The following is a 27,216-nucleotide window of genomic DNA, read 5'->3' as shown; positions in this document are numbered from 1 at the left end:
CCTGCTTTATAGGAGCAAAAACAAATAGGGGAAGTTGGGGGGTGAAAACATCCCCCTTTTGTGCTGCAAAAGGAGAGTTCAGTGAAAGATTTGTAGTAGAAAAACATCATTTCTTAAAGACTGATATTTTAACTTTATGTGAGGGGTACAAATCTCCCCACAACATTTAGATAGCAGTTTCACTATTTTTACAAATTGGATGAGATGGGGATGCAGCAGCTTCCTTTACATGCTGTAACTCAACACAACTCAAAAATGGAAAAGAAGCAGTACTTTAGGAAAATAATAAAAATAACTACAAAATGGTCACAAGCTGTGCATGCTGTTTTATAGTTTATTTTCTTTATTCCAATTGTTTTATTTTATAATGATATGTTTTTTAATACTGTTTTCTGTTTGCATAGTAAATCTCAAGTGTACCTTATTATGAAGAATACTCCTCATTTTTAGCTTTAAAAAGTCCATGCTCCTCACAGTCATAGCTCTCAACAAATCAGGGGTAAATCCAAAAATAATCAGAGACATTTTTAAAATATTAGTACTATTAACTTGTGACTGACAGAATAATACTATATAAATCCATATACATTTTCTGAAATAAAACAAGTTTATAATGCTTATGAAAAAAAACAGGTCAACACTCCCCAAAGCAAATGCCACGCTGCTAATAAAAATGATTATAATAGCAACAGAATATGAAGCAGCGAAGACAACCATGCAGCTCAGTTAAAATGGAATAAAACTCAGTTGTAATATCCAAAAACAGGAGCTTTATTTCGTGCACATAGATGGTAAGCGCTTTCACAGATCAGCTTCCTCAGACCATTAAAACAATGTGCTAATAATTAATGCATCCTTAAATACCTTTACTAAAACAATTATGACATCATGTCACATTTTTAATTAATGACTCCATATTAAAGAAACCAAGCTGAAAACAATCATACATACTATTCATATATAAAAAAAAGTATATAACGTACAAACATCAATGTGTACATGTATACATACACCTTTATGGTAAAAAGAATACAATTAATATAACAAAATTATTGTCAACGTTAAATAACTATGCTAAAGCTCATAAAAATGTAAAATAATAATACAAGTTATAAAACAGACTACCTAACACGCATACTCTTAGACTTAAGAAAGGGTCTAATAGAAGCTCTCTCATTTAATCCCATGCCCATATCAGCCCTTAGGCACATAATCCACTTGACTTCCTTTTCTACAGTAATATTCCTAACCCCCCCCCCTTGCTGGAAATTCAGTTGAATTACCTCAACTACCATAAATCTAAAAGTATGTTCCTGTCCTGTCAAAATAACATGTTTAGCTAAAGCATTAGTAGCCAAACCTATCCTGATATTATAAATGTGCTCTCTGATTCTATTTATAAAATGATTGACAGGTTGCACAGACAGCAAGGTAGACTACATGCTGGGTATTACAGTTCACTGAACAGTTGAAGCTATATTCTATCCCTGTATTGGGGTGTATAAATTTCCCAGTGTTGTCTATATAGCAGCAAAAGTTGCATTCACCACAAGGAGTGGTCACTGATTTAGATATGGCCCTATAATCAGCATGTGGATAGCAGAGCATCTTTTTTTAAGTTACGCTTATTCTTATATCTAAACTTAGTCTTCTCACTAATAATATTACTGATATCTGGATCTGTCATAAGGACATCCCAGTGTTTGTTAAAAATCTCAAAAATGTTTTTGTTATCTGTAGTATAGAACATAGGTATCCTAATCTCTGGGTTTTGAGTAGAGTATGCAATTCTCTCACTGTCCCTATTATTAGAAAAATAGGGCTTAGCTCTATCTAATCTAAGGGAATCAATATCATGTAACCCTATATTCAAGTCATGTTGACCATATCCTAATTGTAGAAACCTATTCTTCAAATTGACCAAGTCTGACGAGTAGCCTATATCAGTATTATTCAATCTAGAAATGCGCATTCCTTGTCCTTTCACCACATTACGAAAAACGTAATTGGGATGCATGCTCTGCCTATGTAGAAGTGTATTCCTATGACACTCCTTCCTAAACACTCCTGTGTTGAAGGAACCATCATTTAGCCTTTCCACAAAGACATCTAAGAATACCACCTTTACAGGAGAAGAAAACATAGTAAACTTCAAATAGGTAGTGACAGCATTCAACCAAATTTCCGGAGGGGAAATGTTAGGAATATTACTGAAGAAAACGAAGTCAAGTGGATTATGCACCTAAGAGCTGATATGGGCAAGGGATTAAATGAGAGGGCTTCTATTAGACCCTTTCTTAAGTCTAAGAGTATGCGTGTTAGGTAGTCTGTTTTATAACTTGTATTATTATTTTACATTTTTATGAGGTTTAGCATAGTTATTTAATGTTGACAATAATTTTGTTATATTAATTATATTCTTTTTACCCTAAAGGTGTATGTATACATGTACACATTGATGTTTGTACATTATATATTTTTGTTTTATATATGAAGTAGTATGTATGATTGTTTTCAGCTTGGTTCCTTTAATATGGAGTCGTTAATTAAAACTGTGACATGATGTCATAATTGTTTTAGTAAAGGTATTTAAGGATGCATTAATTATTAGCACATTGTTTTAATGGTCTGAGGAAGCTGATCTGTGAAAGCGCTTACCATTTATGTGCACGAAATAAAGCTGCTGTTTTTGGATATTACAATAGAGTTTTATTTGATTTGAACTAAGCTGCATGGTTGCCTTCGCTGCATCATATTCTGTTGCTATTATAATCAAGTTTATAATGCTAATTACTGTCATTAAATGTGATTCACTACCTTTTCTCCAAAAGTTACCATTTTTAGGAGGGATGAACAGGGACAGAGCTACAATCTTCTTCTTCTTCTTTCAGCTACTCCCATTACAGGTCGCCACAGCAGATCAACTGTTTCCATTTCTTCCTGTAAATCAAGGATGTGCCTTAAAATCAGGGACAGTTGAGAGGTACGCTTGCAATGCCACATTGAAAGGGTCTATTAGTATACCTCTCAACTGTTCCCAATTTTAACTCAAATTTTAGTTCTAGCTCTCTTAATACCGCCTAAAACTGGTGCTTTTTGAGAAAATGTGATGCATTACTCTTAATATATAATGACAATTATTAGAGTTATAGACTTATTATAGTTCAGAAAATGGTTATTAATTCACATTTGTCTTATTCTGTCAATGCATCAGGTTAATAGTATTAATATTTCTTTTTAAATACCCATGATTGTGACTGATTAATTCTGGATATGACCCCGATTCTGTTGAGATTTGTCCCTGATTCATTGAGAGCTATGTCTGTCACACAATATGTATTAAGAATGTTTTAGTTAATGTCTATAATAAATTTATTTATTTATTCGCGGTGGTGGTGCTGCGGTAGCGTTGTCGCCTCACAGTAAGACGCTGAACGGTTCGACTCTCAGCTAGAGTGTCTTCTGCGTGGAGACATATGTGAATGGGCGTACCTTCATTGAAGGTTGTGTGTTAGGGCTGGCAACTCAGCACGTAAAAATCAACTGCCAATCATTAGTGGACCGGAGTTCTGCTGTGGCGACCCCTAACCGGGAAAAGCCGAAAGACACAACAACATTGACATTTGATTACCAGGAAAGTCTGACTGGGTAAGAAGCCTATTTTCAGCAGATGCTCAGGGAGAAAAGCTCCAAATTAATACAAAACATTAAAAAAAATAATTTTACAATCTTCAAAAATGAAACAAAAAATCTATAGTTTAAATAGTTGTAACAAATTAGACAATATAAAACACTGGTTAAAAATCAGTACAAGATATATGACAATCATTTAATATTTAGAGAAATTTTAGATAGTTTGTAAAGAAATTAAAGGTAAGTTAGTCTAATACAAACAGGAATTGCAATATGAAGTAAGGGAAAAACAGGCTTACGGTATGTTTAGAAAGTCAGGGAAGAGAATTAGATATTAGTAAGGAAGTAAGTGAAAAAGAGAGAGTAAGGAGGTATAAGAAATGAAAATGTACTTGTTCACATTTAGGGATATTGTTTATCCTGGTTTTGAGTAAGAGCAGAGCCAGATTTTAGCTTGGAAGTTTTTCGCAATGGTTTTGAAAGATGGGAGGAACGGAAGGAGTTCCATGCCTTAGCAATCTCCTATGAGTACAGATAATGCCCAGCAGATTTGCTAAGTTTGTAGACAGACACGAGTTTTTAGTCACTGGATTGCAATGATGGACAGAGAACATAGTTGTGTAGAATGTTTTTAGTGCTGGACATACAGATGGATGCTGGATAATTTTATAGATGGTAAAAAGTGTGTATGTTAGTGGATGTAACAGTTCTAACCAATTTAGTCTTTTCAGTGCTATGCAGTGGTGGTTTCTGAAAGGGATATGTGCTGCAAATTTAGCAACTTTGTTATAACGTATATTATATAATATGTTATAATGTATATATAATATGTGTGTGTTATTGTTATATTATTAAATACTCCTTAATCATATTAATTCAGCAAAACAATGCTTTATAAATACAAACTAATAGGTTCATAGGTTCATAGGTTCGTACTGGGCTATCTGCCCTAGGGCATTTATAAGCCTAGCCAGAGTGTGTGCGGCTTTCACCACCCCTGAGAATACTACGCCCTTTTAGGGTTTAGTTTACTGTGCCTCTGTCTAGTAGTGACACAGAGATGACCTCCGGGGTAAACCTACGATCTCCCATCCACTCGTCAAGATTTCTCTTGAATAGAGTTAGTGAGGGGCTCTGCCTAACATGGATTGGGATTCTGTTCCAGAGTGTAGGGAGCCTCTGGGTTATGAATCTGTCCCTCCAGCACGTCCTATTTATTTCTGTGTTGAGGTTTAAGTCGCTTGCTCTCGTGGCTCTGATGGATTTGGATTTTCTGAGGTGGAGCATGTCCATTAATTCCAGATTGGACATGGCCTTGTACGTTAGGCACAGATCACCTCTGAGTAGGCGGTATGCGACTGAATAGAGCTGGAGTTTTTTCAGTCGGGTAGCATATGACATATGTTTAAGACCCTTTATCCTCTTGGTGAGGAACTTTTGGGGTCTTTCCAACTGCTGCAGGTGTCGGGTAAGATACATCCCAAATGGGGCATTGTACTCAATCATTGGCCTGATAAGCGAAGGGTACAGGGGCACAATGACCTCTCTTGATCTAGATGTGAAACCCTTCATGATAAGGTGGGCAATATAGAAGGTCTTCCTAACCACTTTGGCAATGTGAGTGTCAAATGAGAGGTTACTGTCAACCTGGGTCCCTAGGTCCCTGATTACCTCTTCCGTACTTAATGGATTACCACCTATGTGGTAATTTGTGGGTACGCGTTTATCATCCTGTTTGCTTCTTTATTGAGGTTGGCAGTAAACTCTTCACAGGTGTTCCACAGATTGCCGATTTTTTATTTACATTATGACGGGCATTGTTTCAAATTAGATATGACTGTTGTATAAAGTTCATTACAGGAAGTGTATGGGTAGACTGGGGTGGTGTTGCTAATGCTCATCCTAGGGGGTTCTTTCCTACACAAGCTCTGCCAGAAGTTGAAGTTACATTACCCCTCCCACCTTAAAAATTGTTTAATCAGCTCACGAAAATGATTGTTAAAAATATAAATGGGCTGTTTCAGTATAACACATCTATAGCTCTCAACTGCCCCTGATTTTCAACAAAATCCCTGACTTTGTCAGGTTTTACCTCTGGCCGTCTTAAACCCTTGACTTTTGGATAACAGAGGGTTACTTACACTTACTAAATAAAGATAATAATTAGAGTTATAGACTTCTTTTTCCTCAGGGAAAAATTATATTACTTCACATCCTCTTATTCTGTCTATGTTTCAAATTAATAGTACTAATATTTTAAAACTGCCCCCCCCCCTCAAATTAATAGTACTAATATTTTAAAACTGCACCCCCCCCCCCCCCCCTTTGTTAAGACTTATGGACATAGCTGACCAAATTAGTTTAAAAACGTTATCAGGAGTATTAAAGAGTAGGTGCAAAATATATAACTACAATTCCCGTGAGGCGTCACGGTGATTGTTTGGTTATGTAACGATGCCAAGACTCGTCGGACCGGAAGTGACTTCTTAGGATTGTTTACATTCTGTTACGGGACCTAAAGTTCCATGGTTTTAGCAAATCCTTGGTGCCAGGTACGAGGGAAGAATAAGATTTGTACACAGACATTTTAGCGCTGGCATTTAGGGAAAGCTTCGTTTTTTTTGTTTGTGCATATTTGTGTTTCCGCCATGCTGGCCTAATTTCAGCCGATGCTGCAGATTTTACATCAGTATAGCGTGCATAAATAATTTTGTATGTGCCATGCTGGTTGCACGCCACTGTTAGTACCCGTTTTTTTTTTTTTTTTTGCATTTCTGACTTAGTATGAAAACCATGTTAATTTCAAGATTAATGTAACATAACTGATTCATAACGGCTGTGACTTTTTAATTTTGTCTAAGCGCACGCACATGTGAGTGCATATATAACACATGTGTACGAGGGTACTAAGTGCATAATGTGTGTATGCATGTGTAGAATGGGTATCCTATACGTGTGCGTGCATATATAACACATGTGTACGAGGGTACTAAGTGCATAATGTGTGTATGCATGTGTAGAATGGGTATCCTATACGTGTGTGTGTAAAATGTGTACAGGTGTATAGAGTGCATGTGCATCTGTCAAGTGTGTGTATAAATACTATATGTGCGCATAATTATATGCATGCACGTTACATATTTTGTATTTACATTTGTCCTTGTAGCGCCTGATGGCTGAAAAGGCAACACAAAGGACTCTCGTATTTACCAAGTTAACAAATATAATAATTGTATAGACAGACTGGAAAAATATGTTTGTGCTACTTGCTTTGACAAAGTTTAATTGCAATCCATTGTTAGAATGAATGGTTTGTAGTTGGTAATTTGTTGTAAGTCTTCACAAGTTAACTTCAAAATCTTGAATACAAAAACAGAAAATTCACTGAACTGGAAACATAAATTATCTTTGTGTACAGTTCTGAAGCAGAATATTATCAGTTGTCAGCCTATATCCTCTCACTGTAATTTATTTATTTGTTGACTGGAAAGTCCACTGGGTCAGGAACCCATTTTCAGTGGAGGCCCGGGGAGAAAAGCTCCAAAATTAATACAGTCAAATAAAAATATAGACACTTGACAAAAAAATGTTTACAAGTCGAAATATGCAAAAATTAAAAAAAATATATATAAAAGTAGAATACACGGACAATATAAAACTTATCAGTATGTATCAGAATTTATATAAACTTAGATAACAGTTGGTAGTATAGTACAAAGCTTGAGTTGTTTCTTTTTGGCATTGAATGAAAAAAAACATGGCAGTTCTTGCCAAACAGTTATAGTGGTAGTAGAGCTGTTTTGCTGTCAGGGTAAAAGTTATTTTGGACTATGGGACTGGGTTAGTAATATTACCTTCTTTTTCATAGTCTTTGCTGCTTAAGTCTTAGACATTTTCCACTATCATTACTAAACATGTTATTCATTTTCTTTTCTCTAATATTTCATAACTGTTCACTTCTGTAAGTCTTCTCTTTCACCTCATTTCTGTTATGATTATTTGGCTGTTTACACTACCAACACTAATCCTAATAATAACACTTCTTTTTTTCATAATTCTAGAAACTAGGGACAAAATAACATGTATGCATGCAAAACTATTTTATACTATCTCTTGTATTGGTACAACACTGTTATGCTTAGGGATTGTATTTATTTTAAATATTTGTCTTTTTTCTTTAATTGTTTGTTTTTATTATACATACATTTCTTTATGCATGTTCACAAAACCTTATTTGTTGTTAATGTTCTGTATTTGGAGATTGCTGCTGTGGGCCAACACTGAAAAGGACGTTTTTTTTTTGTTGTGGATCATGCGGCCTTTTGTGGTTAACAAAGAAAATAAAGAAGGAAAGAAATAACAGACAAACTTGTGTGTATATCAGACTCCATTAGTCCTGGAGGTGCTGCTTGCTTTATTTTCTGCCTCCTGCAAGAGTGAAATGATTGTCCCCCTTAATGGTTAGTTTTTTTTTTCCATACAATGAAACCTTGCTAAACAAAGTAATGCTGTCCTATTTGGCATGCCATACTTTTCACATCTGATGCTCCTTTAACAGCAAAGCATTTTGTTTGCTGTGACAGGGGGCACAGTTTATAACTACCTGACATAGATTACTTTAAGGCTGTTCTGCACTTGCAGTAAGATCATGAAAATGCAGTTTTGAGAAGGCACATCATATAAAGTGCAACATTTTCTGTGGCCATCCAGTTGTGATGCAAAGATTCAAATGAAGACACCTAAAAGCATATGTTAAGTAATTCAGGTGTACAGTATAAACCATTATCGCCTCATAGCAAGAATCATTGTTTTAACGCAACACTGTACTTGTAGAACAGCTAAGTTGATCTGCGCTTTACTCAAGTAAACAAACGCAAATAAATACACAAACACACTATTTCTTTTTCTCAGAGAGCATTTTCTTCCCTACAGATTGATGTTGATACTTTCATATGTTAAAATGTTACAAAAAAGAACATCATGATTTGGCAAAAGCCTCCATCCTGTGGCATTTATTTTCTAGTAAGCTTCCTTACTTTGCATTGTGTTGGGGGTGAATTAAACCTCACAATACTTCCAGATGTTTCCCTTGCTATTATGTAATTTTGCCTGTCACATCTGAAAATTTCTGGCTGAGGCTGTAACACTTGTATCTGTAATTCTTTTCTTATTTGCACTTACTAGGGTCATAAAGCTATTCATGTTTTAAGAGTTTGTAGCTCTACTGTCATTTATAGCTGCATTCTTTCACTTGCCCGAGTTCATAAACTTACTGAGCCTTTGCTTAATTCTGAATGTTAACTATAATTCCAAAATAATGCATAATTTAAACATCTGGGAACATGTGCAAAGTATAACAAGGATTTTAGATGTAAGAAGGGCATGACTTAAGCTACTGAGCTTGTCACTTTTAAGAAGGAGCACAGAAAAAATATTTTTATGTAACGCTCTGTATGAAATAAGGAAGCTCATTTGATGCTAAATGACTGCTAGTGTGCATAGGTTTTGTGTGCATCCCAAGGATGCATTTCAAGTTGTTTGTTTTACTGGGCACATTTCTAGTTAGGCTTTTATCTTTGTGCAGTCAAGATTTATAAAAACATTGTTTAATTTAGTATAAAATCTGTTGCAAAAGAAGACAGAAGGTAAGACTAGAAATACAGTTTTGCTAGCAGAACCAGGCACAATGACTTTTTATTGTATGACGCTGTTCAAACTTAATGATTAGTCAACATGCTGAGATTTTTAAGGTAGGAAATATGATACTGTGGCTGAATTAAGGTGTGGAAGGAGTGCTGAAACAGGGCATGGAACTCAAATTCCAGTTTTCGGTGGTGTAGTGGTTAGTGTTGCAGCCTCACAGCACGAGGTTCTCTGGTTCGATTCTCTGCTTGGCTGGCTTTTGTGCAGAGTCTGCATGTCCTCCCTTTGGTCTTCTGGGTTTCTTCCGGGTGCTGGGGTTTCCTCCCACATCCCACAGACATGCTGTAGGTGGATTGGGCACTCTAAATCGGTCTTAGGTGTAAGTGTGTGTGCCTTCTGTGGAAGGTTAGGTGCCGGACTGGCAACTCAACACTGTAAAACTTCACTGCCAGTCGTTCTGTAGACCGTTGTTCAGCTGTGGTGACCCCTAACTGGGAAAAGCCGAAAGGAGCAGAAGAAAAAGGGTGTGTTATCTCAGCTATTTCCTTTAACCTCATCATGCACTGTTTAAAGAATGTGTGCACATACATATGAAGATAAATCCATAAGATTTACAGCAAATCAATCACTGACACTTCCACTAAGGATTCTTAAGCTTGGCAGTATTTCTCAGTGCTTACACTGTAAGATTTTGACATTAAAAGTTCCTAATATATGCTCTCAGACACAGTGTATTATGGGCAAGAAATGCTTTGCAAGAAAAAGTAAGTCACTATGCTTGCCTCCATTCAGTATTGGAAAAACATTAAAATTAATAATAACTAGTTACAAAGTTCCTGGCAGGTTTTGACTGTGTAGAACTTCATGGTAAGATAAAAAAGTTTTCAGTGTCTGCTCATACAGATTCTTTAACAAGTGTTTGGAAATAAGCTTGTTTGATGTAGGAGGCATTTCGCAGAGTTCATTGGTTCATAGGTTGTTACTAGGCTAATGACCACTAAGGCTGTTATAAGCCTAGCTGCGCACCCTAAACCATTTGGATCCCAAGTATCATGGGGGAGGGCATGTTAGTAGGTAGATAGCTAATGATTTTTGGGAGGGGGTGTTAGTTAGGAGTATACTTTTCTTATTGATGGCCTGTGTCTATAAGGGCCATGGGGGCTAGACTGGGGTTAAATTTACGATTTCCTATCCAGTTAAGATTTTGAGTAGGGTCTAGGATGAAGTTGGTTTTACATGGGTGGGGAGCTTATTTCATAGTGTGGGGATCCTTTGGGACACAGATCTCTCCAGCATGTGCTGCTTATGTCACAAGTGATGTTCAGATCCATGGATCTAGTGGTTCTGTTGCTGTTTGTTTTGGTCATGTGCAACAGATCATCAGGGCTGGGTCTGTGGAAGCCCTGTAAGCCAGATAAAGATCCCATAGGAGACTGAATACTGAAACAGAGCCTTTAGAATGTCAGTGTAGGGCAGGGTATTCATATCCTGAATTCTTCTGGTGAGAAACCTTTGTGAGCATTCAAACTGTTGTAAGTGTCTGGTTAGATACATGCCAAAGGGGACATTGTATTCAATAAAGTCTGATAAGGGCCAAGTAGAATGGTACTATAACTTCCTTGGACTTGGATGCTATACACATATCTATAAGTTGGGTGACATAAAATTATTTTCTTGTTATCTTAGTTATGTGTTAGTCGAAGACCAGATTTGTTGTTCACATATGTTCCCAGATCCCTTACTACTAGGTTGACTCTTAGGAGTATTTTATTGATCTAGTGACTAACTTGGGTTGACAGTTTCCGAAAGGGCATTATAATGCATTTTTTGTAGTCTGTTTTAGCCCATGGCTTTAGTATCAGTCATTTGTCAGTGTTAAACCCACTTGCAAGATGTTTGTGTCTTGGGGGGAATCTATAATAGCTCCCAATTTACAGTCATCTGTGAACTTGCTGAGCCAGGGGCTTCTGAGAAGTAGATGCCAAACAGGGGTCCAGCATGGAGCCCTGGGGTACTCCACTGGTGACTAGTCTGTTGGTGGAGGTGGTCTCACCAATTCTAACGTCTTTGGTCCTATCTCTGAGCCAGCCAGCAATCCAGTGAGTTATGTAAGGCTGGTCATCAATGCCTGAGTAGGGGTATTGAATCAAATGCTTTAGCAGGTCAAGCTATGGCAGTATGCACTTTTTATTCTCGTCTGTTGCCTTGTTGACCCTCTCAAAAAAGTCTACCAGGTTAAGTAGGCATGACCTTCACCTAACAAAGCCAAATCAGGATAGGTCCACTGTCTGTAGGTTGCCCATGTCCTTGTTTATCATTTCCATGACAATTCAGTCCATGGCTTTGAATATTTGACTTGTAAGAATGATTGGTCTGTAGTTCTCTGGGTTGACTGATGGTCTGACCTTGTGGAAGGAATTGACTGTTGTGGTCGTCCATTCACTTGGAACATAGCCTATTTCAGGCCTATAGTTGAAGAGTGCATCAAGTGGTTCTAATAGGTCATGTTTTAGACTGTTCAGGAGGCAACCACGGGTGTCAGGATCTATGAAGGCAGTGTTCTTGACTTTAGATAAAGCTGCCAGCACTTGGTCCCTGCTGATAGCTGAGGGACGCAATACACTCAGTAGTGTAGCACCCCCATTATACTGCACTGCACTGTCAGCAATCCATTTACCTGGTGTGGAAGTAGAACCCACAGCTTTTATTTAACATTTGTTTACTAGGAAAGTCCGACTTGGAATGAGCCAATTTTCAGTGGAGGCCTGGGAAGAAATACTCCAGATGCATGTCTTTGTAATGTGGGAGAAAGCTAGAGCACCTGGAGGAAATCCATATGAATGCAGGGAGGACATGCAAACTCTGCAAGGAATGAACCCCAGCCGAGAATCAGTCGGGGGAACCTCTTGCTGTGAGGCGAATCGCTGTCCGTCCTTTCTGTTCCAAAGGTAAGTGTGTTAACTTTTGCGCAACTTACAGTTGTGGTAGAACACTGAATTGCGGATCAAGCTGGAGGTATATATTTGGATAGGAAAAAGGTACACCTGCACATGGCTATGCTCATGAGTCTGCTGATTTGATGTCTGTAAAGTGTTCTTTCTAAGGAACTTTGGGTGTCATATGAGTAAGTTTTGTCACCAGTACAATGATGCATTTTTGGTCTCTAGCTGTTAGCTTTTGTCTGGCTTAATTCTGAATAAAGGGCGCCTCCCTTATGTTCTTTCAGTGAGCATTTGGAGGGTAGCAGTCGAAATTGAGACCCTTTGTTTATCTGAAACTATTTAGCATTTCTCTGGGCATAGATTAAAATAAAATATGTCTATCTATAATTTTATACAATCAGTTCTGCTTGGGTAAAATAATGTAAATGTAGCAAAAATTACAGCATTTTTATATGTTGGCAAAAATTGTAGCATCTATTATAGATTCTCGTACTGTCAAAATATATATGGCTTTGCATGTTTTATCCCTGTTTACGTAAAGGAAAATCATTTACAGCAGCATATTACCTTATTAATCTATTAAAGATATTTAGCGCACTAACCTCCACATACATCTTGGCTACTTGAATATTAAGTGTGAGGACAAGAATGGTTTTCTCAAGGTCCCATTTAAATGTAGTTCACATACCTTACTATAAACTCTTTCTTTTGCAGCTTTTTTCTGTAGATACCATATGCATTTTGCGTTAAGGACAGGTTTTGTCTAACATGGATGTAAAAGGAATGGGTGCATATTTTTTCAACATGAGCAAATATAATTTTGTACATATATAGATGCGGTTTGTTTTCTTTATGCCTGTATTTTTTTCTGTTTGTTTACCCACTCCTAATGACCGTCAAGCCTTTCTGCAGGTGGCTCATTCATTCCTCTCATTCATTCCTCTCCAGAACTGGTAATAGAAGCTGCCAGGATGAAGAGACAAGTGCCAAAGAGTGCAGTGGGAGGTTAGCAGTTTTCTTAATGCTGTTAACAACCCTCCCCAAGTTGGCCTGCAAGAGTAGTGGAATATCTTACTATACTGAGCTGCTGCTAAGTGTATATCATTGCATACTTTTGATGTTTGACTCTAGTGCATGTGTGTACTGCTTGGCTGGGCTCATGCTTTTGAGTTCCTGTCAATGGGACTCCATCAGTGGGCCTTTTCTGTCTCCCATGTGGCAGTCTTCTTGTAGGACTTAACCAACTCCATCCCTCTGAGATAGGGGAATTACCATCCCTTTCTGGCTTGCTCCTCCATTGCAGAGTTTCCCAATTGTCCTCAGAGTGTCCATTATATGATTAGGATCAGAACCTTCATATCACAGAGCTGGCATCAAATAAGGACTCTTGATTAAGTGTTTGCCACTTTGTCATTATTAAATACCTAAAATCTTTTCACAGTGGGAATGTTTGTTATTTTTGGTCTCACCTACTTTGTTTTCTCAACCAGTTAGTGTGCCAGACTAACTAAAAAAGGCCAATTTCAGCCACTACCCAAGAGAAAAGACTAATTTTTATTACAGTTTACATTAGACCCCCTATGACACTGCATAAACGGTCACCCAACCAGTCTTCCCACACAGCCTTTGGTTATAACAGGTTTTTGCAAACTACTAGAAAATGGAAAAACACAAAGACAAACTGGAAAAACGAACTATGTTAAAGCCAAAAAAAACGGAATAGCTTCTTATGAAAATTTAGTTATTTCAAACACACAAAATAATGATAGATATATTCTTTTTTTGGAGTGTTGAACTAATAGTTTATTTTAGGAAAATTATAATTGTAAAAACAAGCAATAATGCTCTCTGGGTAGTTGAAAAAGGTGCTTTTGGAAGGGGAGGGGGTCTTTGATGTCATTGAATGGATGAAATGTGATTTGTTTGCTATATGTATTTAAACTGCTATGTTAAAATGCATTTTATCTGATGAAGTTCACTAATAGATTTGTAAAGTGGACAAAACCGCTAATCGTTTTTATATAAAAGCTTTTATGGGTTTTTATTGGTTTGATATAGTTAGTTTCATAAGGAGCTATTCCGTTTTTTGATTTTTTAACATAAGGTTTAGGCTTTGTTTGCCAAACTATACAGAAAGTCATTTGCCATTTATGAATCCTCATGCTTCTTTGCAATCAGTTTTCTAGTGTCATTTGTTGCTTGAACTAATTTCTGCATTTTCATTTTTTTTCTGCTGAAGCAGTGTATTCTGTTTCATACTATGATTCTATAGTAATGTTTATATTTAATACTTTGGATGAAAGCTGATATTAAGTCATGGCTTAAGTTTATTTATTTTTACTTTTTCAGTCATTGTCAAATTGAGAAGCCACCATGTCTCTAGTGTCTGCTGATACACGCATATCTGAGCTTCTTAGTGAATTGCATCAACTCATAAAACAAACCCAAGTAAGTAACACCACTGGATTATTTGAAATTTGGTTTACAGCTAACACAGAGATAAGGAAAAGCCACACACAGTTTTTACTTTGAATGTTACGTATATAAATAGTTTTCTTGTAAGTATTGTACGAAAAAACATAATTCAATGTGTAGTAGCTGTGCATCAGAATCCACTGTACAGTGGATTTCATCCTCTATTCTCATTCTTTTATCCTGACTTGCAGGCTAATAGATAGCTTTCAGTGGTTTCCATGGAGATGTCAAGCACCGCAAAGGATGTTTATGTCTGGGGTTTCATTTCTCTACCTTTTTGTTTTGTATTTCTACTCTGTGCCCTCTCACCAAGTTAATAAGTTTCTTCTTTTTTATGTAGATTGTAAGGTGATGTCAGAAGGAGGAATGGGGTCCATTCCTATGTATAATGATTATACTGTTCTCATGATACCTTAAGTTTTGTTTATTTATTATTTGTTATCCAAGTAAATGGGCTAGTTCATGGACCTTGTTCGGCCATGATCCAGGCCACAAGGTCAAGGGAAAATGAAATTGCACATAAATAAGTGAATAAACATGATTAAATATGTAATTGTTTTTCTTCTCCTGAATAATGTACATATTGTTTATTATTCTGTGTATGCAGTAAAAATACGTGTATACCGGTGACAAATCCAGTGGAAATTAAAAATGCAAAAATGTATAAATAAAATACACTGTAACCACTAAAACACTAAGGTACAGAAGCTCAAATAAAATCATATTGATTATGGAAATGGTTTCACTGAAGAAGCTTTTAAGTGAAACTGTTTTGAGTTTCATAATCAATTTGATTTTATTTGAGCTTTTGTGCTTTAGTGGTTCCAGTGGATTTTATTTCTACATGCATGCATGCATATCTACATACATGGGTGTGTTATGTTTTATTTTAGAAACGTTTTTCTAATTATAAGACATCTACAAATTTCATCTGAAACACATTTAGTGAAATCAGATTACATCTAAAACTGCATATACAGAAAATATTGCTCCAGCACCCCCACACCCCCTTACTTAAGTATGCTAATGCCACAGTCATACATCCAGAGACAAAAGAGAAAAAACAACCCAGTGACTCCCTGCTGATGCACAAACCTGTGGGTAGGTATTGGCAAGGTACAAATGGTGCACTAGATGTATTTGTCTTGTAATGCTTACCACCCTAAACCCCTTCAGTTTTAGTTCTCTGTAACATACTGTACTTTTCTGTCATAAGTGATTAAATGAGTCTTAGATCAAATTGTTACACATTTTCAGATTAGACTAAGGGAGTCTGATGAAATGTCACTTGTGCAAGTTTGCACATATGTGTGTGTGTGTGTGTGTGTGTGTGTGTGTGTGTGTGTGTGTGTGTGTGTACATGTAGGTATCACAGTGAGTAGCATTGTCACCTCTCAGCTACAGTTTTTCCTCTTTGTTTCTCAGCTGAAATGTCTTATGTACAGAGTCTGTATGTCCTCTCTGTGTTTGCATGGATTTTCTCTGGACACTGCGGTTTCCTCTCAGACAGGTGGATTGAAGACTCTAATCTGTTCCTTGTGTGTGAGCTTCTAGATCATGTGATAGTTATACCAGACTTAATACTTTTTCTGTTTTCTAAAATACATGTTATTTCTATTATTTTTTTTTATTCCTCTTTATGGTAGGAAACCACAGCGCAAGTATATGAACTTTTGGCAGGCACAGCTATTCTGTTTTATTGCTTATAAAACTTATTTACAAGTTAGTTATGAGGTAGCAGAACAGTGTTCCCTACATAAAATATAAGCAGAACTGATTTCTTATACCGTTCTTTAGAATATACTGTTTGCTCGTTAAATTGTATTTGAGACTGCTTTTCCAACACAGGCCTAGCTTTGATGTAGTGTCCTCATGAAACAGGCATATTTGTCTGTTTATCTCTGTGTTATTGGATGTAGTTTTGGTGTATAACATGTGGCTGCTGTTATTTCTGTGTTATTGGCTGCAGGGTTGATGTAAAACATGGATGCTGCAGTTCTTATCTTTGTGCTACTGGAGGACTATTGAGAACTTTTTCTTTTATGTCCTTTCTCCTATAGGAAGAACGTTCTAGAAGTGAGCATAATTTAATCAACATTCAAAAAACTCATGAACGCATGCAGACTGAAAACAAAAGTAAGTATGTTCAGTAAGTGTTCCTGTTTTGGTAACTTCAGCAGCTGCAATGCATACATATACGAGTGCCTTAAAGTTACCTGCCACAAGAAGGGCTTTATGTATTAAGTACAAATACTGGTTGTTCCTTCCAGCATAATTTAGCAGGTGGGTATGCGCAGGATTGGTTTATAAAGTTTGAGCTATGTCTGCAAGAGGTGGTCTGTCTTTTTTACAGATACTATAGCCTTCTAGTGGGAATACTCATGCTCATTGCAGCATCCTTCTGTCTGAAATAAAGCATAATAAACCTAGAAAGAACATTCTTGAACATTTTGTTCATGTTAGTTGGTTTGCATAACTCATTGTTGAGGGTTTCAGTTTGTTGTTGTGTTGGCTCTGCTGTTGTAGGGAGTCTTCTTCAGGAAGGAATCCGGTGTTGAAATGGGCCACAACAAATTGCATGTTAACTTGGGCTTGAACATTTGCAGTGCTGTCATATTTAATCATTTTTGTGTATCTTGTTTTGTTTATATATTTACGGACCAGATAAGAGTTATTACAGGAGAACAGCAACCTTTTGGATGTGCCTTGAGAATGCACGTATGACTAAGAAATGTGCAGACAGTTACGTGTTGCTCAAGTGCATATCATCTGGATCCATACCTAGGTGCTTATTGCTTGTTGTGCATCCCGCAGGCTTTCCTGCCAGCTGTAGTTTTGCTGCAAAGGCTGAGAAGAAATTTTGAAAGGCAGCAATGCTCTGGTGACTTCTTGCATTTGATCGGAAGCTGGAATCTTACAGGAGACCAGGTGCTGTAATATAGATTAATGGCTGCCTTTTGATAGCCCCATGTGGCTGGCTAGTGGATCTTGAAAATGACAGCTGTACGGTTAAGTCTACCAGACTAGTATCAGGAATGCTGTCTGGACCTTTCATCTACAACTTGCATTTAAAAGCTGGAGGCATAGTAGCAGATGATGTGGGATATTTTTATAACACAGCAGACTACAAGGGCAGCACTGGAGATTGACTGTCTCAAGTATGCAAGTACTGATTTATTTGACGGAGAGAGATGCTTCACACTGTTAATACTAATGCACTAGGTGTAAAGTGAGCATGAGGCTATTTTTTTTTAAATGTTCATTGATTTCATGACCTAAACCCCGCTTAATATGAATCCCTGCATATGTGGTCGTCTGCATTCTTTAGTACAATGCAAGTCTAGAGATTTTTGAATTTATGCTTGTGCTTTGACAAGCTGATTTCATTAGGTAGAATTTTTGATGATGATGGATGATGTGGTTGTCTTTGTTGAGAAAGAGAATTACTGCCTTAAAGTGGTTGCTGCCTTTTACCCAGCTACACTCAACAACATTGTGTTAAAGTAGCTGGTTTACTGTTCTGGACATGGTAGATAAGTTAGTGGTTTGTGTTATTTCTTCACAGAGCCCCTCCTGTATTAGAAGTTTCCTTGGATATTTATGTTCTGCTGTTGAAAAACCAGTTTGTGAATCACTATAACTTGCCAAATTTGGGGAGTAATGTGTATAATGACAGTCAGTCAGTCACAACCAAGGGAATTATAAGACGTCTTCATGTTTGCAAGATATATTAGGTTATAAAGGCAAGAAAATCTGAGATGGTGTTGCCTGCTCACACACAGCTGCCCCGTATACTTAATCCATACTTTGTCCCATCCCATTTCAAAGCTAAATACAAAATTTAATTCCATCAGCCCATTAGGTAAACTTTTCCAAGGCCTAATAATGCTTTCCTTGGAATAACTTCCTAACATTCCCCTTAAAATAATCCTTTGAATTTTGCTAGTCCTATCTTTTTTTTTTTTTTTTTTTTTTTTTTTTTAACATTCTTGTTTCCTTAAACCCCTCTGCCTGCAGCTTAGGCCTGTATTATGCCATACCCATTACTACTGTCCTCTGTTGACATCATTTTACTTGGAAACAATGTTTCTTGGTAAAGTAGTTCTCTCTTTGATACACTTCTTTGCATATTTTCAGTTCTGTTCTTTTTTCTATATATTGCTTCTATCTGAAGTACAGTGCCTCAGGTGAGATGCATACAGCACTGAACTTCATCTTGCCTACATTTTATGCGTTTGATGTGAATAGAGTACAGTAAGTCTATGTAGTTTGCCTTTTTAAACTCCTTTTCAGTCCCTCCCACCTCTCCTCCTCGCCCTTTATCCACATGTCCAATCCTGTCTTAAATGCCTCTATGGAGTCATTCCCTTCCCTCCATTTTTGTAGTCCATTCCTTAAGTCAATAACCCTCTCTGTGAAGAAGTACTTTTGCTGCTCTAGAAAGTAATTAGTATGTGCAGTCTGTTATCTGCGCTTCCTCTTCCATCTGGCCTTCCTGTTCAGGGTGGCCTCTTTATATCTCCCTCACATTGTCTTGTGTACCAATATCATGATCTCCCTTCTCCTCTGGTCTGGAGTGAAAAGTAGAAAAACTGTAGCTGTTCAAGTTTCTGGTCCTAATTTTTCTTCTCAGCTTTCATCTGGGCAGCTTGATGCCCCCGTCCTTGTGTGCCTTTGAAAAGTTTGCCAGTTTTTTTTTTCTCAGTAAGCTACCATGTAGGTTATTTACTTACATGTGAGTTATTATACATACTTTGATTTAATTTTCTAATCTGATATCTTCAAAGTAACGTTATGAAGCATATATTTTATTCTTGGATTGCTTACCTCAGACTTTTTTTTTATCATTAAAATTTAAGCCATCCATCTGTAGATGTCTGTACCTTTCTCAAATCGTGTTGAGGCTTGTTTATTTAATTCTGCTAAATTCCCATTAAGAAATATACATTTCACTTGGTTCTCCATTCATTTCTACATTAAAGATCTGCATATATATTTATGCTTTTACATTAGTAGAGAAAATATTAGACTGTAGTAACTATTAATAGGAGATATAGAAACCGTTTTGTCCTGCTGTTGTAGGATATTTTAGTATTTCACTATATCTTTCTGTCTTCACCAGTAGTAGCATAGGATTGTTGTGATATTTACCTCTTGTTATAATTTATGTGAGCATCATAGTAGCACCCCATGTAGTAACACATTGTTCATATGATTGAGGTACACTTGCATTGCCTGTAAAATTGTGTCATGCATGATATGCATTATGTGGAAGCTTCTGCAGGAATGTTAACATTCACAACAGAAGGCACAACATGCCTTTAGGTCTGCAGCCATCCACATCAGCCACTGAGAATGGAGTTAAGGACAGAAGAAAACTTTAACGGCTGCCTGGATGATGGCCTCCTGCAACCAGCTCTCACCTGCAGGGAACAAGTGGGTCATTCAGTCACAAGGGAGCTAATGATCAGCACACTGTGAGGAGTAGAAGACACTGGGGAAAAATAGGAAGTTTTGTCTTAACAGACAATGTCATGGCTATGAGGCTATGAGGAGTAAGGGTATGCTGGCCAACCAAAAGCACTGTCTCAGGTGCGATAAGATTTGGTATGTGAAAAATGAATATCCTGAAATGGAGTGCTTATGCAGTAAAAGTGGTCACGAATGTTAAGGTTTGGTTTCCCTGTTAGCTGTGGATTGGCAGAACTCTGCATCTTGTAAAATTTCCGAGAGATTAATTTTTTCTGAAGCAGAAGTGAAAAATTGAATTTATTAAGAAGGAAATGGGTCTTTGTTAAGGGTATAAGCTGTTACTGAGGTGGTATTTCAGAAAGTGTGTAAGGCAGGTAGAAAAAAATTAAGTTTACAGAGTTTATGCCTGAGAGATCTCATGCATCCCAAATCTCTGACAAGTTCTGATACCCTTGATAAGTGTAAGCATGGGCCTGGGAGATGAACCATTTACATCTTCAAGCTAGGCAAGAGTCCTATGACCCATTTGTTCATGCCCAGGGTGCCTCATCATTTTGTTCATTTCCCTCTATAGCAAAAGTCGGGTAGAAGAGAGCAGCCAGCTTTCACGTCTGGTGGGCAGAGGTCTCTCCCCATTCACACTGCAGCTCCTGTAAGCTCCACTTTGTTGCCTTACTGTGAGGAGGCATGCACAAAGTGGTAGGATGTGGTCAGCTGGTGCTGCCTCTAGGTGTTACCCAAGCACTAAGCGAGGGCCAACTCCCTCCTACTAGGATGATGAGCTGGCAACAGACTCTTTCCTCCTATACTCCCCTGCCAACTCCATCAGGTGCCAGAGCCAGTAATCAAACTCGGGTTGCATGTGTCATACTCGGGGCTTTATCCCTGTATGCCACCAGAGCTAGCCTCCAAGGGAGGTTTATTTGATGAAAAAAGAAATTAAAATGATTTGTAATGTAGGAAGATATGTTTACCTGTGGTCATTGATTGAATATGTGAATGTGCAGTGGTTCATGAGTAGCTGAAGAGATCAAGGAGGAAGTGGAGCTTAATGATTGAAATAGCAGAGAACCGGAAGCTTCTTTATTTAGTGTTATGAAGTATACAAGTTTTTTTTTTTTTTTTTTTGTGCCTGGTATTGGCGAACAAATTGGTTGAGCTGTTACATTGGCAGTTACTACAGAACTAGTTTTTCAAGGTGTTGCAATACATATTAAAAGGGGAAAGTGATGACTTTTAAACCTTGTTTTTTTGTTTTTAAAGAAGGGGTTTTATATTTAAAGGCAGTGTGTCTTCTGGTTTGCAATAAGATTTATTTCCATTAAACTAAGATATTTTTGTCACTGTTTTATACATTTAGCTGCTGTTTTTTTTTCTCATACTAACAGGGAAGAATGGAGTTTTTTCTTTTTTGGGGGGCTGGTGCAGCTTATGATATGTTCATTTATAAGACTTTGCATTTTTTGTAATTATGTTGAAGATAATGGGTTGGGTGTGATGCATTCTAGGATTATTTCTTTATTGTGTTGCTTTATAAATCAGAAAAAAAAGCATCTGGGTGGTATTCCGATTAAACAGCTCACTTATTAGCTAATAGGAGGAATTCAAAGGACTAGAATACGAGGGTGTAAGGAAGAAAAAATAGGAGGATGGGTGATTTACTAAATGTGTGGAAGAAAGTAAAAGTGCTGAGGAGTGATGTGGAACAAGTTTTGCTGTGTTGGTTTAATGAGTTCTATAAGGTTGTTACATAGGTACGTGGACAAGACAGCAGTGGTAATCCATTATATGCACAGTAAGGGGATTTTGGTATGTAAACCAGAAGAGTAACAATTTTGTGATAGGCAAGGTTGTGTTCAGAAGGAAAAAATGTGCAATATTTGTTTGAATTTTCCTTTTTCTTTATTTACATTTGCTAAAAAAAAATTAGAAATTGTACGAGCTTATGTGGTATCTTGTGATCATAGGCAGTTGTGAGAGATGTTTCATATTCCCGAAACTAACTGCATGAGGTTACTTGCTCCAAAGATCTAAACCTGATCTCTGACATGAGTAGATTGTGCTGGAGAGACAGATGTGCATCTCAGAGAGTGCCCCTCCTCTGGAATAGGCTTCCTACTCACATGAAGAAGAGCCCTTCCCTGACCATCTTCAAGTGCAATCTGGACCGATAGATGGGAAATTGCAAATTTACTGCTGGAGTGATGCATGTCCCTTGTGGACAGAGGCAGTCTGTAAAAATTAGCCAATATCTCACTTGCTGACCCTTGTTATCTTTCTCATGGTGATAGAAAATTGGGTTGGCCTTGTAATCTCCTATGAACCTATGAGAAAAGATATGGAAAATTGATTATGGTGCTTGGCTTGGAGGTGATTGCAACCGTGTAGTATTGTATATGGAGTACGGTTTGCTTTGTTTAATGTTTCAAGGCAGACATTTTGCTCTGCAGGATTTGACTGTGAATTCTTTTTTTTTTTTTAACTTGACAAAGTGAGAAGGGATAAAGAGATACTGGTTTGCATGTTGCATAGTTTTCATGTATCTGTTACAGCTGTGTTTCTTTTGCTGGTGAAATATATTTAAGCTGTCCACTGTGCCAGTTATTATATGCCGTAATTCTTATCTTCCACAGTGTGCTTGTTTTTGGCATAAATAACACTTATGAGAAGGTTGCTCCAATCTCCTGTGCTGACATCACTCTCTCATCTTGTTGGCGTTACATCGTTGTACCTCAACTATTGTCTGTAACAGCTTATTGGTGTTTACATTCCCAACAGACAACATGACCATCCTGTCCTTTACTGGCTACTTGGACCACCCCTTTAAGTCTAATCCCCCAAACTGGGTTCACTGTAACCTGGTCATTTCTGTCTCCTTCCCTCCTTGGTCAGTCCTGCCTCTCTTGCCTAGACTATGCTGTTGGCGACAATTTCCTGTTGTTAAAACCATAATCTTTACCCACGTACTAGCTTTACTGTTCTGCCTCATGTCATGGTTTCTACTGTCTGTAACCTTTCTTCTCCATTTTCATCATGTGCAGCATTCCTCAGTGTGTCTGCTAACTCTCTTCTACCCTTCTTTTCTTGACCCCTTTTTTATTCAAGTCTTCCTACAAACTCACTGCACTGTTTACACTCTTCTTCTCCTGTTATTTCCTTCAGTCACCTCCTGATGTTCTTCTTGACCCCTTTTTTATTCAAGTCTTCCTACAAACTCACTGCACTGTTTACACTCTTCTTCTCCTGTTATTTCCTTCAGTCACCTCCTGATGTTCTTCTATGCCCTCATATCTGGACACCACTTTTTTGTCCTTCCCCTCCTCTTTTGTGTTGATTCCTGTCTGCTGTTCTCTACCTGTGCTGTACCTGTCTACCCCTTATATAATATAAAATCTGTCCTCCACTTCCCACTCTGACTTTTTCCAGTCCACCTTGCTTCCCTCTGACTGTTATGAAGTAGCTGTCTATCCTTTCCTTTTTCCCTTTCTCGTACCGTTTAAGCTTTCTTGCTTGCTTAAGTGTCCCATTATCCGATCTCTTTAGTGTGCTTCACTTTAAGGCCCCCCCCCACAGAGATCCCTTACCTGTAGTGCTAGCCCACACTTAGCACAGCAGACCTATCTGCACTCCACCACCACCAGTTCCTGCCAACTTTTTCTCTGTGATGGTTCTAGCTGCTGTCCATTTTACATGTTTGTATAATGCAGTTGGAGTGTAACACATTTCTTTATGCTCGGCCAAATAATTTAATTGATAACAGTTGATTTACTTGCATCTGAACGACCCCTATGATTCTTTTTAAGCAGTAACTTCACCTAATTGAAGCTTGTAATCCTGCATTAATGCTACCTCTAAGTAATGATCATCTGTGTATAGAGCAGCCTAGAAAAAAATAGGGTCAATACTGTGGGCCTGGAGTTTGAAGAGAGCTGGCATAAGGCATGGGTGGGGGAAATGACTGAAATTGAATTACCATAAAAGATATGCAGCCTCTCATAGCCAAAAATGACAGCCTGCATGAGACCCAACAACATCCCTGGCTGCATCCTACGTGAACTCAGGCAAGAGCTCTCAGCACTATTAGGCACCCTATGCAATCAACGGCTGAGCACTGGCTTAGTCCCAGCTGAATGGAGGACAGCCACTGTCATCCCTCTACACAAAGGTGGAGTGTCCACCGACCCAGGCAGTTATAGGTCCATCAGCCTAACTAGGCTGATCTGCAAGGCCATGGAATGCATTTTCATGGACTTTATAAACAAGGACATTGGCAATCTCCAAACGCTGGTCTCCACACAGTTGGGTTGTGTCAAAGGGAGATCATGCCTGTTAAACTTTGTTGATTTCTTCAAAACCGTCACCAAAGCCTTGGGCGAGGGGAAGATGGTGCACACCGCCTATCTTGACCTAGCCAAAGCCTGCAACACTATTCACCACTCTGCAACACTATTCCCCACTGGGACATAATAGATTAACTCTCCCAGCTAGGCATCAACCCGTATGTTACCAGATGGGTGGGTAATTGGCTCACTGATAGAACCCACTCAGTCAAAATAGGGGAAGCCACATCTTGTAGTACACCCATAAAGAGCGGCGTACCCCAAGGATTGGTCTTGGGGTCTCTACTGTTTGGGATATACTTTTCTGAGGTGCAAGCCAAAATGAGTGGTCTGTGGTTGACCAAGTTTGCAGATGACTGCAAGCTGGGTTCTGTCTTTAATTCCCCTAGTGATGTGAACATCCTGCAAGAGGGTCTTATGCAAACTAATGACTGGTGCCAGACGTATGACCTTAAACTGAATGCCAAGAAATGCATCGTTATCCCATTTGGGGAAAATGGTGTCCCCACTAATTATCACATTAATAACAATGTACTAAGCACGCAGTCAGTTGTGAGGGACTTGGGCACCCAGGTTTGATAGCAACATGACTTTTGACCACCACGTTGCCTCCGTTGAATGTAAGGCTTTCTATATGGCCAACCTCGTAAGTAAGGATATTTTATCCACCAACAAGAGGTCATTATATCCCTGTATTCCTCCCTTATTAGACCTATTATCGAGTACAATGCCCCCTTTGGCATGTACGTTGCCAAACACATGTAGCACAAAGAGGTTCCTGACCAGAAAAATCCAGGGTCTCAAACACCTGCCCTATACAGATAGGCTAAAAGCCCTGTCCCTTTCTTCATTCTCATACATACTGCTCAGAGGTGACCTGCGTCTGGCATACAGGGCCATCTCAGACCCAGCCTTTGTGGAGTTGCTACATATCTGTAAGTCGAACTCCACTCAGGCAGCCTGCATGCAAGGCCTCAACCTGGTTTGTGACATTAATAGAACTTTTTGACGGAATAGATTTGTGTCCCAAAGACTCCCTCATTTGTGGAATAGACCCCTTTCCATGTCAAACAGAGTACCAAACTAGCCCTCTTTAAGAGGAACCTGAACGACTGGATGGGAAACAAAAAAAAATACACCCCTGGGATCCCACCTGTGTCCTGCTGGACAGGGGAAACAGGTGCTGACTTTGTGGGAACATGGCTAGGCTTATAAGGGCCTCTGGCCAATAGCCTTTTATCATCCTATGAACCTATGGAGAGTCACTTTATTTAAGAAGACAACAGGAACAAGGTGAAAGGGTTAGGAGAACTGTGTCCTACTAGTATTGTCATCAGTTAATCATAAACTACTAGTTTGTATATTTCCTTGATTTTAAAAGCAAGATACACAGTGCACTTGTTATTCTGTCTTTCTGAAATTCACAAGAAATTATGTAGCAAGCAGGTAGTTTACATGCATCAAAAGTTGGTGTCTGCAGACAGACAGTTTGGACACAGTCAAGGTTTGTGTCTGCTTTAACCTGTCAGTTGAGATGTCTGCTGTTTGGGCTGCAATCTGTACCAGGTAATTACAACCTTTCGTGCCTGAATGCTGTGATAAGACCTGCTGAGTCCTGAAGGGTTTTTGACGAAGGAAGTTTTCCAGACTATAGCTTAAAGCTGCTAATATCTTACAAACTAAAGTCGTACAGGAAAACTTCTACTGATACTTGTGTCTTTTCAATGGTGCTGTTTTCAGTCTTTCAAAATTTAATTGTGATTTAACTTTTGATTTTGAATGTTGACTATGGAAGTGACTAAAATATTCACAAGTAAACTTTTATGTGCCAGAAACCATAACTGCCTGTTTTAATCCAGGTACACTGCAGCTACTGTCTTCCCCCATCCACGTCTTAGCAGTGGATATATATTTTTTCTTTTGACATAGTATGCCATTTGTGAACTTGTATTGGTTAGTGTCAACAAGAACATTATTCCCTACGGAGTCTAGCAGCCTTCTCTTAAATACCTCTTCCATTTCCTTCCATGCCATTACTGTACTTTTATGTCTGGTACATCTTTTATACATTCTGCTACATAGCAGAAGAATATTTACTTTTTTCTCTCCCATTTGCCTTTTGGGATTTTTGTTTTTAATTAGTTAGATTGCTGTGCTGCGGTAGCGTTGTCGCCTCACAGTAAGACGTTGTCCTGTTCGATTCTCGGCGAAAGCGTCTTCTGTGTGGAGACATGCGTGAATGGGCGTACCTTCGTTGAAGGTTGTGAGTCAGAGCTGGCAACTCGGCACGTAAAAATCTACTGCCAATCATTAGCGGACTGGAGTTCCGCTGTGGTGACCCCTAACCGGGAAAAGCCGAAAGACACAACAAGATTGCTGTGCTATCCATAACATATCTCTGTAGAGCTTATTTTCTTCCTCTTCTCTTTTACTCCCTCTCTGACTTTCTCTTCCAGCCATTAAAGCATCTTCCTGCATCTGGCATTTTTTCCTGCTTTCTGCTGCCCACTGAATGACTCTATAACTGCCTGCCACCCATTTCAGTATTCCACTCTGTGTGCCTTTGCTCTCCCCTCTTTGTAAAGAAGTTTTCTAACAGATCCAGAGAGTAGTTAATCTCAAGAGTTTACTGCCTCTGCATGGGTGTTTGTGGACTGTAATTGTGATTCTTGGAATAGTGTTAGCACATACTTCTCTCATCATAAGTACTA

General features: G+C 38.3%; 1 protein-coding gene across 3 annotated transcripts in view; it reads left to right on the top strand.

Moving 5' to 3' along the window:
* The first annotated feature begins 6,091 nt into the window (after positions 1 to 6,091).
* Positions 6,092 to 27,216, top strand: part of SGF29 (SAGA complex associated factor 29) — a 176,924-nt gene continuing 155,799 nt past the window's right edge. Inside the window, exons 1-3 of one of the 3 annotated variants that reach the window (XM_044086261.1) lie at positions 6,092 to 6,185; positions 14,568 to 14,666; positions 16,754 to 16,829. In XM_044086261.1, coding sequence (XP_043942196.1) covers positions 14,592 to 14,666; positions 16,754 to 16,829 — 151 coding nt within the window. In that variant the 5' untranslated portion in view covers positions 6,092 to 6,185; positions 14,568 to 14,591. Of the gene's footprint in view, positions 6,186 to 6,209; positions 6,374 to 13,203; positions 13,224 to 14,567; positions 14,667 to 16,753; positions 16,830 to 27,216 lie in introns of those variants that run through there. The other 2 variants (XM_044086262.1, XM_044086263.1) reach the window with 2 other exon arrangements.

This window comes from Protopterus annectens, chromosome 10.part0 (genome assembly GCF_019279795.1).
Source record: "Protopterus annectens isolate FY-2018-M chromosome 10.part0, PAN1.0, whole genome shotgun sequence".
In the NCBI taxonomy this organism is placed as follows: Eukaryota; Metazoa; Chordata; order Ceratodontiformes; family Protopteridae; genus Protopterus; species Protopterus annectens.
The sequence above is the reverse complement of the archived record's forward strand: the minus strand, read 5'-3'. Positions and strand labels throughout refer to the sequence as shown.